General features: G+C 38.9%; 1 protein-coding gene across 1 annotated transcript in view; it reads right to left on the reverse strand.

Annotated features, from left to right (window-relative positions):
* Nucleotides 1-3,189: 3,189 nt before the first annotated feature.
* Nucleotides 3,190-13,110, reverse strand: part of pus10 (pseudouridine synthase 10) — a 70,247-nt gene continuing 60,326 nt past the window's right edge. The window contains exons 13-18 of the mRNA XM_072580992.1: nt 12,792-12,868; nt 12,649-12,704; nt 12,441-12,558; nt 9,994-10,136; nt 6,669-6,768; nt 3,190-3,438 (exon numbers count right to left, since the gene is read on the reverse strand). Of these exons, the coding sequence (XP_072437093.1) occupies nt 3,400-3,438; nt 6,669-6,768; nt 9,994-10,136; nt 12,441-12,558; nt 12,649-12,704; nt 12,792-12,868 (533 nt within the window). The 3' untranslated portion in view covers nt 3,190-3,399. The remainder of the gene's footprint in view (nt 3,439-6,668; nt 6,769-9,993; nt 10,137-12,440; nt 12,559-12,648; nt 12,705-12,791; nt 12,869-13,110) is intronic.

Raw genomic sequence — 13,110 nt, forward strand, 5'->3', positions numbered from 1 at the left:
AGACCTAAGGGGCAACTTTGTCACGCAGAGGGTGGTACATGTATGGAATGAGCTGCCAGAGGATGTGGTGGAGGTTGGTACAATTGCAACATTTAAAAGGCAGCTGGATGGGTATATGAATAGGAAGGGTTTGGAGGGATATGGGGCGGGTGCTGGAGGTGGGACTAGATTGGGTTGGAATATCTGGTCGGCATGGACGGGTTGGACCGAAGGTTCTATTTCCGTGCTTTATATCTCTCTGACTCTAAATGTCACCGTTTGGTTGGAATTTAATACAAGTAATTGATGTCTTGCCTGGCAGATGAAAAGCTTCAGAGTCCTATGTCACTCAAATGTTGGAAACAAGTGAACTAAAATTGTAGGATATGTAGTTAATTCTCTTCAAACCTTCTTCTAAATAAAGTACATTGCCTTGCTCAGTTTTGGTTATTTAGAATAAAAGGGAATAGCCAAACTATTCTGCTAGATACAACAACTGGAATTTACCTAACAAAATGGAATAGTCCCAACTATCTACAAAAAAGCAGGTTACATACCATACAGCTACTTACGGTCCCACTGGTCTATGTAATCATTGGCAAGTGACAAGTGTTGCCGACAATACCTACCAACGTATAAATAAACTGCTTACCAATGATCAGTTATGAAAAAAGTCATTAAGCAAAGGCTGTGATGAGATATAGAGTTTATTTCAGAGGTAAGAGTGACTACCCTTAGTATGAAAGAATTCTCATAATAATGAAGTAAATAGGCATAACAGAAGAACCTTTAGAAAGAGTAGAATCATATTTAGTACAAAGGATGGTGGTTGTGGTTGTTGAAGGCCAGTTGTGGCATGAACTTCCTGAGGAAGTGGTGGATGCTTATACAATTACAACATTTAAAAGACATTTGGATAGATCTATGAATAGGAAAGGTTTGGAGGGATATGAGCCAGGAGCAGACAGGTAGGACGAGTTTAGGTTGGATTATGTTTGACTTGGACTGGTTGGATAAAGGGTCTGTTTTCATGCTGTAGGACACTACGTCAGCCTAAAGGACAACAATGTTGTTTATCAGGGTAGCAACTGACTTTCCTTTCAATATGATGTCTGCAATAGTCAGATAACATCTCCACTTCTGAATATTATACACAAACAGGCTGACTCATTAAAACCTGAACAACATTGAGGCTTAGCCTGACATGTGTGGTGGCGAAGATAGTCATTCCCAAGAGTGTGCAACCACATCCTTTGACATTCAGTCCCTACAAGTGATATTTGGATCACAAGTTCAGTTAAATTTCTGATCAATCACTGAAGTACTGTGCCTTCAAAAACAGACAACATATCCTGTAGTAAGTTATCTACTGACTCAAGATCAGGACATGATCCTCATGGCGTGTGATTGAATAGTCCCCATTTGCCTGGATGAATGCAGTTCTAACAACACTTAAAAACCATGATACCATCCACAACAAAGCAGCTATTTGATTACCATCTATTCATGCCTGAAACATTTACTTACCCTATCACCAGTTTAACTTTCTAACGTTTCTTCAATAGCTATCTCAAACCTGTGACTTACATTGGCAAGAGACACCTTCACCTGACGAAGGAACAGCACTTTGAAAGCTTATGATTTCAAATAAGCCTGCTGAACTATAACCTAATGTCATGTGACTTCTGACTTCATCCTGACTTGGAAATATTGCATAATTTCTTCAATAATAGCATGTTGGGAGCACCTTCACCAAATGGTCTTCAATGGTTCACTACCACCTTCTCAAGGACAATAAGAATGGGCAACAAATGATGGTCTAGCCTGTAGCACTCATCCCATGAACAAATAGAAAATGTATAATTCAGGTGTAGATTGATTAAAAATTAATCTAAGATTAAATGCTTAATTTTTGAATTCAAGACATAAATTCTCTCTTAAAGCTCATCTTTTCTTTGGAAAAATGTATGCTGTGGAGATGAATTTTTTGAAAAACATTAGTTTAATTCAGTAACAGAGCACAGCCAAGTTGCAAATCCACTGTAGCTTAGTTTCTGCTGACCAGAGCTAAATTCTTTGACTGAAAAATCACTGTACATGCCTACATAAACAAACCACAATGTCCAAGCTGACATTGGAATTAGCATTCTGTAATATGAATTGAAGTCTTCATTCACATGCAGAGTCAAAAGGAGCAGTGCTCTGAAAGCCTGAAGTTTCAAATAAACCTGTTGGATTATAACCTGTGTGTGATTTTTAACTTTGTCCATTCCAGTTCAACACCTCCCCCCATATCAAGTCAAGTGATGTAGACAAACAGATCATGTCATTGAGACAAAATAGCTGTTTTGTTTCTGTTCTATAAAATATTGCTCCTAAAAAAAGTGAAAAATCAAATCTCTTTGGTTGAGTTGGACATGGCAGTATTTAGAGAAGGGCATTCTTACAGTGTTCAAACATTTCGCTCACAACTGGCACCATCTAAAAACAGACTTCTTTAATATCTGAGGTATGTTAATTGGTGCAAGATGACTAGAAATTTAATATTAAATGGGAAATTCACAAGTCATCTCCTGGTGTAGTGTTTCGAGATGTTTTAGCAAGATTAGAAGATACTATTTACATATGATTATTATTTAATTAATTTGACTCATAGGTATTTAAAATATTAGAAACTACATTTTTTGGATCAGAATGAAACATTAATCTTGAAAGCAAGTTCTTTTTTGGACATGTAACCAGGCAGTTTTTCAACAGATTCATAGGTTCACAAATTTCAGAAGTACTATTTTTAACCGAATGTCAACTATTTGTGTGAAGCCAATGGCCTACTTGCTCGACTATTAAACGTTCTGGGGACCTGGATTCAAATTCTGCCATGGCAGATGGTGGAATGTAATTTCAATAAAAAGAAAATCTGAAATTAAGCATCTAATGATGATCATAAATCCATTGTTGATTGTTGGAAAAACCTATCTGGTTCATTAATGTCCATAGGGAGAGAGAGAAAAACTCTCGTTCTTACCTCGTCTGACCTACATGTGACCCCACACCTGCAGCAATGTGATTGATTCTTACCTGCCTTCTGGGTAATTACAGATGGGCAATAAATGCTGGTCTAGCCAGCAATGCCCATGACATTGAATGAATTTTTTTAAATTAGCTGTGCAGCTTGAGCGTTAGTCAACTTTATACAAATTAGATTCATAATTTAAGGTCAGACATTTATTTTTTATGTTGTTTATAAGTTATTTACAAGGTTTACATTGAAACTGAGCCCTTAGAAAATGAATGCAAAATTAAGCTTAAAAAAATCACTGTCACTGTTTTTGTTTACATCAGTTCCCATGAAGTATCTGATAACCTTTTTGATGGTAGTTAGTACTGAACTCAGCCAGCAATTGCTCAAACTCCAGCACTTCACTCATCCAATTTTGGCGGCCAGTCAACATCTACAGACTAAAGAGAAAGAAGGTTACTATGTATGTAATTGTTTTCTGTACTGTGAAGACAACAGTAAATCCATTCCACTAATTGAAATTACAAGATGGTTGCAAGCCATTAGTAATGACCCCAAAATATTTACAAAGACATTTGGATTACATTTACCTACAGTGTTGCACCCAAATTTCAAAGCACAGTTAGTACCATTATTAAAACTTTTGAGCAAATCTAGACCATGTTAAGAAGAGAGCATTATATGGTACAGGTTCCATTCGCTCATTTGTGACAGTTTGGACCAGACGAACATTGGGACATTCACTATATTCTCTTTTTGGTAACTGGCATAAAGCAGTTATAACAGAATCTGAAGTGGTGACCGTAAATTTGTTTGTATGGAAGACCAAAAATAATGCTGGTTAGAATTTAAGCGGGACAAGCATGAGTGAGTAAAAGCAGCATATATTTACTGAGTACCTTTAACATAATGAAACATTCAAAGCTACTTCAAGAGGCATTGTCAAAATAAAATACATCAAGCTAATAAGGAAATATTAGGTCAAGTGACCAAAGGTTTAGTCCAAGAGTTATGCTTTAAGGACTGTCTTAAAGGAGGAAAGCAAGATAGAGAGAGAGAGAGAGAGAGAGATAGGGAGGGTATTCTAGACCTTGGCAATCAAAGGAATGGTCATCATAGATGGAGCAATTAAAATTGGGAACGTTAAAGAGGCCAGATATATGCCTATATCTCAGAGCATTATGGGTCTGCAGCAAATTACAGATATAGAGGGGGGAAAGGCCAAATAAGCAGCCTGATAATTTAGCAACAGCGCAGAGATCAATAGAAGTGGTGGCGAAATAGAGTTGGATAATGTCTGTATACATTGAAAGCAATGTTGTGCTTTTGAATGTCACTGAGAGGCAGCATCCAGATGATTAAAAAAAGGACCAAGGATAAATCTTTGGGAAAACCAGTGCTAAATGTGCAGGAACAGGAAGAAAAGCTGCACCAAGTGTTACTCTGGCTACAATCAGTAAGATGATAAAGGGAGAAATTAGAATGATAGGAAGCTAGCAAGAAACATAGATAGGAAGAGATTCAGCAAATATAGAAGAGAAACAAGACTCCATTAAAAACCTTGCTTTGTGTTTGGTAATGACTAGCGTGACCATCAAGGATCTGCACTGAAGTCTCAACTATTCAGCAATGACTTTGATAATGGGTTAGAAAGCTATCGAAATATACTGGTGACACAAAGATAGGCAGCATATTTAAGCAGTGTATACAGCAACACACAACATTCTCGAGACACTTTGATAGTCATGTATCATTATCCAAAACAATAAAATAACATTTTCCAAATGGTAAGAAGCAGTCCAAGGAGATTGGGTGTCTCGGTACATATTATTGAAATGGCACAAGCAGTCACAAAAAATAATTAAAAGGACTAATGGAATTCTGGCCTCTATATCGAGAAGAATAAAATATAAGTTGATAGTAGTCATGCTTCAGCCATACACACAGTCTTGGTTAGGCAAACCCTAAATACTGTAAGCAAAGCCCGAGCTCCAAAACCTTGGAAGAATAAATAGAAACATAACAACTAGCAGCAGGAATACACAATTCAGACCCCAACCCTGCTCTCTGCCACTTGATATAATTATGGCTGATGTCAACTCCATTTTCCTCCTTGCTCTCCACAACCTTTCAACCCATACCTAATTAAAAACCTGTCTACCTCCTTTACTCAATATCCTCGCATCCACTAAAATCTGAGATCGTGAATTCCAAGGATTCACAACTCTTTGAGAGAAGTAATTTGGCCTTGGAATGTTTGTAGCAGTGTGGAAGCAGGCTATTCAGCTCATGAAGTCCACATTGACCCTCCAAAGAGCATTTCACACAGACCCACCCCCCCTACCCTATCCCTGTAATTCTCATGGCCAATCCACCTCACCTTCACATCTTTGGACTGTGGGAGGGAACTGGAGCACCTGAAGGAAATCCATGCAGTCACCAGGAGAATGTGAAAAGTCCGCACACAGTCACCCAAGGGTGGAATCGAACCCAGGTGCCTGGTGCTATGAGGAAACAGTGCGAACCACTGAGCCAGGACCCAAAAGATTAAATTCCAGGGCAAAGTTACACAAATTAGCATGTTAAAAGATTGAAGGGTGATAGAATTGAACATGCTAAGGTATTGAGGGAACTGATGTGCTAAGTAGAGAAACTATTATGGATGGCTGGGAAATCAAGCAGTGTCTAAACATTGGAGCTTGATCATTCAGGGTTGAAGCTAGGAAACATTTTTATACAAAAAGGAAACTTGCCCCCTCAAACAACATGGTTCACCTAAATCTGTGGTTGATTAAAATCTTTGAGTGACACAAATTCAAGAGCTATGGGTCAAAGGTGGTCAGATAGAGGTAGATGACAAACCAGTCACAATCTCATGGTCAGTGAAACAGCCTCAAGGGGTTAAATAACCTACTCTGACTCCTATGTCCCTGTAAAGATGAGAGAGAGCTAAGATTGACAACATCATGTGACAGGGAGACAGTATGCAAGAGGCAACTTGTTTAATTGCAAACAGCATTGTAAGTTAAAAAAAGTCAGGAATTTTACTCTAATGCAAATTGCTACTTTGCCATAGTTGGTAGCATTCTTCCTTTTAAGTCTTAGGTTTAAATTTTGGCACAAAATAGAGAACATCATTTAGACAAGTGAACTAATGAAATACTGAAGATGTGCCGTATAATGAGAAGTTTATTCTCTCAGACGAAATGTTCAATCAATGCTTCTGTATGCTATTTGAACAGCAGCAAGGAGATCCCCATGACAACATTCCTCCCTTGACTATGTCAATACAGAACTGGTGTCTCTCATTTTTATGGAATCGCCCTTTCTATATACACATTAGCTACCTAATTTTTCTGCAGTAAGCAACGATAAAAATAAATCAGTTGGAAGGCATTTGAGGAATATCTACAGGAGATGAAAAATCCTACATAAATGCAGGCACTTCTCATTAATACTCTGCACTAGTAATTCACACAAAATTACTATGTAGCCACACAATGCAGCTATTGTGAAGTCCAATGCTCCAATTGAGATTGATGGAAGAAAGCTGGGTACTTCCTTGATAGAACATAACCTTGCTTAAGGTCAGGAACCTGATTCAAAAAGCCTTGCACAAATTCTTGCATGCAGAAGCTTGACATAAAACAAAAATAGAAAGAGCTCTCACCTCTACATCTAGTTCAACAATATCTGTTGTCATATTCAGTAGGGTGCCAAGGTTTGGCTGGGTACGTCCAAAATCTCCATGTACAAACTCTTTAACATAGCTATTAGACAGTTCAGAAAACTTTTATTTGTGCAATGGAATATTAAATATCACTGAATATTTATTCAGTATAAAGGTTAGTTAGAATCTGGTTATTATCGAACTTGTTAAAGCAATCTAATGTCTATTAGAAAGTCAAACAATTCCAGGATAACAGACAAATGAAAGTATAAATAATCATATTTTATAGAAAATTTCATTGATATTTGCACATTACATATCGTATAGGCTAATAACATGAAACAGGACACCAGATTTACCCAAGGTAATCACAAGCCAAAATCTACAAACAGTGGATGGTATCCTGGAATGATATGGAGTGATGTTTTGTTGTTTCGAAAGCGTATAAAATGCAATGATCAGCCTCTTCCTTTCCAAATCGGAATAGCTCTGTAAGCTATAGAACAAATATGTATGAGGAGGGATGTACTTCACTTTCCTAAAATCTATTTTTTCCTCCTTCAGGGGTACAGACCAGGACGCTGGTCAAGCCCACATAATGAGATGCCTATCTGGTGCAAAGGTGAAAAACATCTCGAGTTGACTTGAAAGGGTACTGGAGAGAAAGCACCAACAACAAAGTAAAGGGTAAAGTGATCTTGTTTCAGGAATATCAGGAATTAGGTACAAAATTAAAAACAAGAACTCAATGGTAGTAATCTCTGAATTATTACCTGAGCTATGTAAAAAATGGCAAAGAGATAAGATGATTAGGGAAGTAAATATATGGCTAATGGAATAGTATGGGAAAAAGGGTTCCATTTTGTGGGACACAGGCACACTGGGGCAAGACAAAACTGTACCGTTTGGAAGAGTCTCCACCTGAAATGATCTGGGACCAAGATCCGAGCAGAAAGACTACATAGGATGGCCACAAGGACTTGAAATTAGTTGGTGGTTGGGTGTGCTCCGAAGAGGTTATCAAAGTTTCCAGAACAAGTTATAAGACAGAAAGTATGGAAAAGGTCACAAACCTAACTTCAAGGCACAGCAGATAAAGAATGGCACAGTGGCAAGCACTGTTGCCTCACAGCACCAGGGACCCAGGTTCGATTCCAGCCTCAGGCAACTGTCTATCTGTGTAATGTTTGCACATTCTCCCCTTGTCTGTGTGGGTTTTCTCTGGGTACTCTGGTTTCCTCCCACAATCCAAAGATGTGCAGGTTAGGTGAATTGGCCTTGCTAAAATTGCCCAAAGTAGATTAGATTACTAGATTAGATTAGATTACTTACAGTGTGGAAACAGGCCCTCCGGCCCAACAAGTCCACACCGCCCCGCCGAAGCGTAACCCACCCATACCCCTACATCTACATCAACCCCTTACCTAACACTACGGGCAATTTAGCATGGCCAATTCACCTGACCTGCACATCTTTGGACTGTGGGAGGAAACCGGAGCACCCGGAGGAAACCCACGCAGACACGGGGAGAACGTGCAAACTCCACACAGTCAGTTGCCTGAGGCGGGAATTGAACCCGGGTCTCCGGCGCTGCGAGGCAGCAGTGCTAACCACTGTGCCACCGTGCCGCCCACAGTGTTCATGAAATGTGTAGGTTAGATGCATTAGTCAAGGGTAAATGCAGAGTGGTAGGGCAGGGGAAAGGGTTTGGGTGGGATGCTCTTCGGAGGGTCAGTGTGGACAACTACAAGAAAGGGGCAATCAATGTAAGTCTTAGATTGTTCTGGGTGTAAGTTTGCTCGCTGAGCTGGAAGGTTTGTTTTCAGACATTTCATCACCCTACTAGGTAACATCATCAGGGAGCCTCTGGTAAACTACTGGTGTTATGACCGCTTTCTATTTATGTGTTTAGGGTTTCCCTGGGTTGGTGGTGTCATTTCCTGTTCTTTTTTTCAGAGGGTGGTAAATGGTCCAAATCGATGTATTTGTTGATAGAGTTCCAGTTCCACTCTCTCAACATACACATCTATTTGGACCATTTACCACCCTCTGAGAAAAAGAACAGGAAATGACACCACCAACCCAAGGAAACCTAAACACAAACAGAAAGCAGGTCATAACACCAGTGCTTCACCGGAGGCTCACTGATGTTACCTTGTATGGTGACGAAATGTCTGAAAACAAACATTCCAGCTCAGTGAGCAAACCTACACCCAGAACCTCAACCAGAGCTACAAATCTTCTCAAAACTCTTAGGGTGTTGTACTTAAATGCACAAAGTATATGAAACAAGGTAAACCAGTTTGTAGTACAAAGTAAAATTGGTGGGGATGATGTTTTGGGCATCAGAGACATGACTGTGAAGGAATCAAGGTTCTAAACTAAATAGTCAAGGATACACATTAGGTGAAAAGATAGCCAGATAGGCAGAGGTGGCCGGATGACCTTGTTAGTAAGAAATGAAATTAAATCAATACCAAGAAGCAATATAGGGTCAGAAGGCATAGAATCTTATAGGAAGGGGAGTTATGTACAGACTCTCCAGCCAGGATGTGGGACAGAAAATAAATCAGGACATATAAAGGGGCATGTAAGAAAGGCACTATTACCAATAATCAAAGAGAACTTCAATATGCAGATCACAAGGAAGGGAATTCGTGGAATATCTACAAGATTTCTTTTGGAGTAGCATGTGGTAGAACTCACTAGGAAACAGGTAATTTTGTATTTGGTGATGTGTAATGAGGCAAACTAGATTACCCAAGGGAGCAGTGATCACAATATGATAAAGTTCACAGCTTATGAAGTTTGAGAGGTCAAAAGCCAAATAAAGTCTTAAGGGTATATAATTCTTCTAAGATACTGTAGTTCCAATTTCCAGTTGTGGTTAGGGTGATGATAAAGTCCTATATCAGCCAGCATCCAGAGCAACAGGAGTGGTCACCAGCAGTAGCATTATGCAAGGATTGGCCAGTTCTGGTATTAATGTCTGCATATTAACATAGATCTTTCCCTACCTGCATTAAGACACATAATAGTGCATCCAATACAAATGACCAATCTGCACTGAAGCATCAGCTGAAAAGGAGGTATTTAAAATACTCTGCAGTGTCAAGAGTTTCTCAGAGACACTACATCTCCAACCTGGCATCCTGGATCTAATTGACTGGCTATGTTGTAGATACTGGATCAGTAAAACAAAAACTCAACTTTAAGGTCTGCAAACTGAATGCAATGTTAAAATGGCACACATTCTTGAAAAAGATTATTATTAAAAAATGCTCCATCTTTTACTTTCTTATTTGCACAAATTGTAAAAAGATACGTCCCAGCCTGTGTCTTTAAATAAAGACGAAAATGATGTAGATCTATATACTCCACTCTCATATTGTGTATTACACGCGTTCTTACAGCAAGAGGCCTTCGGTGAAGAACTCGTAATGGAGTTTTCTGGTCAAGCTTTAGATCCTAAAAAGATGTGTTAAAACATTAGACAAACTTATTGAATACTATCCATTCTGTAGGCTTGAAGGTTTGTAGTTCAGGTTGTAAGTTTCCTCGCTGAGCTGGTAGATTTGTTCTCAGTTATTTTGTCACCGTGCCAGGTAACATCATCAGTGAGCCTCTGATGAAGCGTTGGTATTCTGTCCCACTTGCTATTTATCTGTTCCAGTTTGTCGTGGTGGGTGATATCACTTCCGATTCTTTTTCTGAGAGGTTGGTAAATGGGGACCAAATCCTTATGTTTATTAATAGAGTTCCAGTTTGAGGCCAGGCCTCCAGGAATTCCCGCGCGTCCTTGTTTAGCCTGTCCCAGGATGGATCTATTGTCCCAGTTGAACTGATGTCCCTCTTTATCTCTGTGTATGGATACCAGTGATAGTTGGTCATATCTTTTGGTGACTAGTTGGTGCTCGTGCATCCTGGTGGCTAGTTTCCTGCCCGTCTATCCAAGGTAATGTTTGTTGCAGTCCTTGCAACCAATTATAAGAAACCCATAAATGCATAAACAACATCCTTAGCGGAATAAAGCTCATTAAAGAGGAAGAGAACATTAACAGACTCCCCTTCCTAGGCATCACAGTAGAACGCAAAGCCAATGGAGAACGACAGACCAATGTTTACAGGAAAGCCAGACAGTGGCCAGATACTCAACTGCAGGAGCAATTATCCTTACACCCACAATGGAGCTGCATCAGGACATTATTTAAAGGAGCCATAAAACACTGTAGCACTAGGAACTATTGAGAAACGGAGGAAAAACACCTGTACAACATATTCAGGAATAATTAGATTAGATTAGATTAGATTACTTATTGGGTACTTAATGTGTACCCAATAAGCGCAGTCTGCTGATTCCTACACAACAGACCTAAACAAGTAGGCACAACACAGCCAGACACTCTCACCACCCTGTCATATATTAAAGACATTTCGGAGATGACCACCAGACTACTCTGGCCCCTAGGCATCATGGTAGCCCACAAACCTAGGACCATACTGAAACAGCTCCTCATGAATTTAAAGGACCCCATACCAACAGAACCAACATCATTTAAGAAATACCCTGCAAGGAATGCAACAAACATTACATTGGACAAACGGGCAGGAAACTTGGCACCAGGATACACGAGCACTAAAGACATGACCAACTATCACTAGTGTCCATACACATATCCTGGGACAGGCTAAACAAAGACACACATGAGAATTCATAGAGGCCTGGCATTCAAACCAGAACTCGATTAACAAACACACCGATTTGGACCCCATTTACCAACCTCTCAGAAACTGAACCAGAAATGATATCACCCACCACAACAGACCGAAACAGATAAATAGCAAGTGGGACAGAACACCAACGCTTCATTGGAGGCTCACGGATGATGTTACCCAGCATGGTGATGAAACATCTGAGAACAAATCTACCAGCTCAGTGAGCTAACTTACAACCTGACAATCCATTCTTTTCAATTTCATATGTACACTCCGCAGTCAAGAAATTTTCTTCCAAAAATGGTACTGTAAGTTTCACAATTTTAACACTACTTCAATATTTATGAAATTCATCATTCAGTTGCAAGCTATAGACCATGATAAGTGTCCTTTGTCTAACATTAAGCAAACTAGTTTTGAAAGCAAATGCATATCTTTTAGAAAGTGTCTGCTTCCAAAATATCAGACATTTTTTATTTAAATCCTTATGGAAATAGATCGAGACCAACAAGCCAGTCTGTTTTTGATAAATCTGATATTTTCAGCATCATGCCCCTCATCTCACGCCTTCTGTTTTCTAGCAAGTCTGCCCATGGAAATCTGCCAATACTTATTTTAAATTTTAATGAGGGTTACATCAAAGGATTTGCTAATTTGTCATCTATTTTACTTCCTTCTCGCTACATGATAAAACAATTTAAGTGCTTGCTCCAGATAAACACTGAAATCAACTTTAAAAAATAATTAATGGAAGAGACTAAGTCAATATCACTCAGTTCCAGGTTAACTTACTGTATTCCAAAGAGATGAGCTCATTAGTTTTAGACTGAACAGCAAGAAATGCAATAACCCCCTGAACAGGTTACTGCCACAAAAATTACTTCTCGCTGAGTCACAAGTGAAAGCCCTGAAGCTCATTGGGTTTAACAACATTTACAAAGATGCAAGTTATGATTCAGATTCATCAGCCTCATCTCAGAAGTTTATTTCTTCTTTGAAGCATCTTGCACACAACATGCAAAGCTGAACTTATGCAACAAATTTGTTTCTTTGTACCTGTAAATCCTGCAGAAAATCTATATCATTCTTTACTATAGCTTTCTCTGTCCATATTAGGGCACTATATGACTTTGTCTTCTCTTCTTCACCTTCTTTCATATGTCCTATTGCCTCCCTGAACAAAATAATCAGGAACAAATTAATTGTTTGCTTAGTAAATAAAACAAGTTGAAGAATGGAGGGTAATTTGATTGGACATGCTCACCTGGTCACTATCTGTAAATCTCGAACTTGGATTTTGTCAGTAGAGCTATTAATTTTCTGCAAAGAATTTATAAGCTACATTAAAGCTTAAACAAATCACTTTGTAAATTCCAAGGAATTTAATTTTGCACTCTTCTTAATCACCTGTTGAAGTTCTTTAAGTTCATTCTGAAGAAATGTTGCTCTGCGTGGGTTAAGCAGCTCAATCGCAAATGGCCTGCCTGACAACCAAGGAAAACATGTTCAGGGGAAAATAAGTCAGTTTCACACATTTGGTAGAAATGTTAAACAATTCTGATCTTGAGATAGCTACGCAAAATGATCAAATGTTTACAATGAAAAATAATGTTCAAATTATAAACTTTCAGGCCACCAAATAATCCATTTAAACCAATAACCTAAAATAATAGTTCAGACATAGCACCTTTTGATCCTGAGTCAATCCTCCTTCAGCACATATTCC

This window comes from Chiloscyllium punctatum, chromosome 11, assembly GCF_047496795.1.
Source record: "Chiloscyllium punctatum isolate Juve2018m chromosome 11, sChiPun1.3, whole genome shotgun sequence".
NCBI classification, from domain to species: domain Eukaryota; kingdom Metazoa; phylum Chordata; class Chondrichthyes; order Orectolobiformes; family Hemiscylliidae; genus Chiloscyllium; species Chiloscyllium punctatum.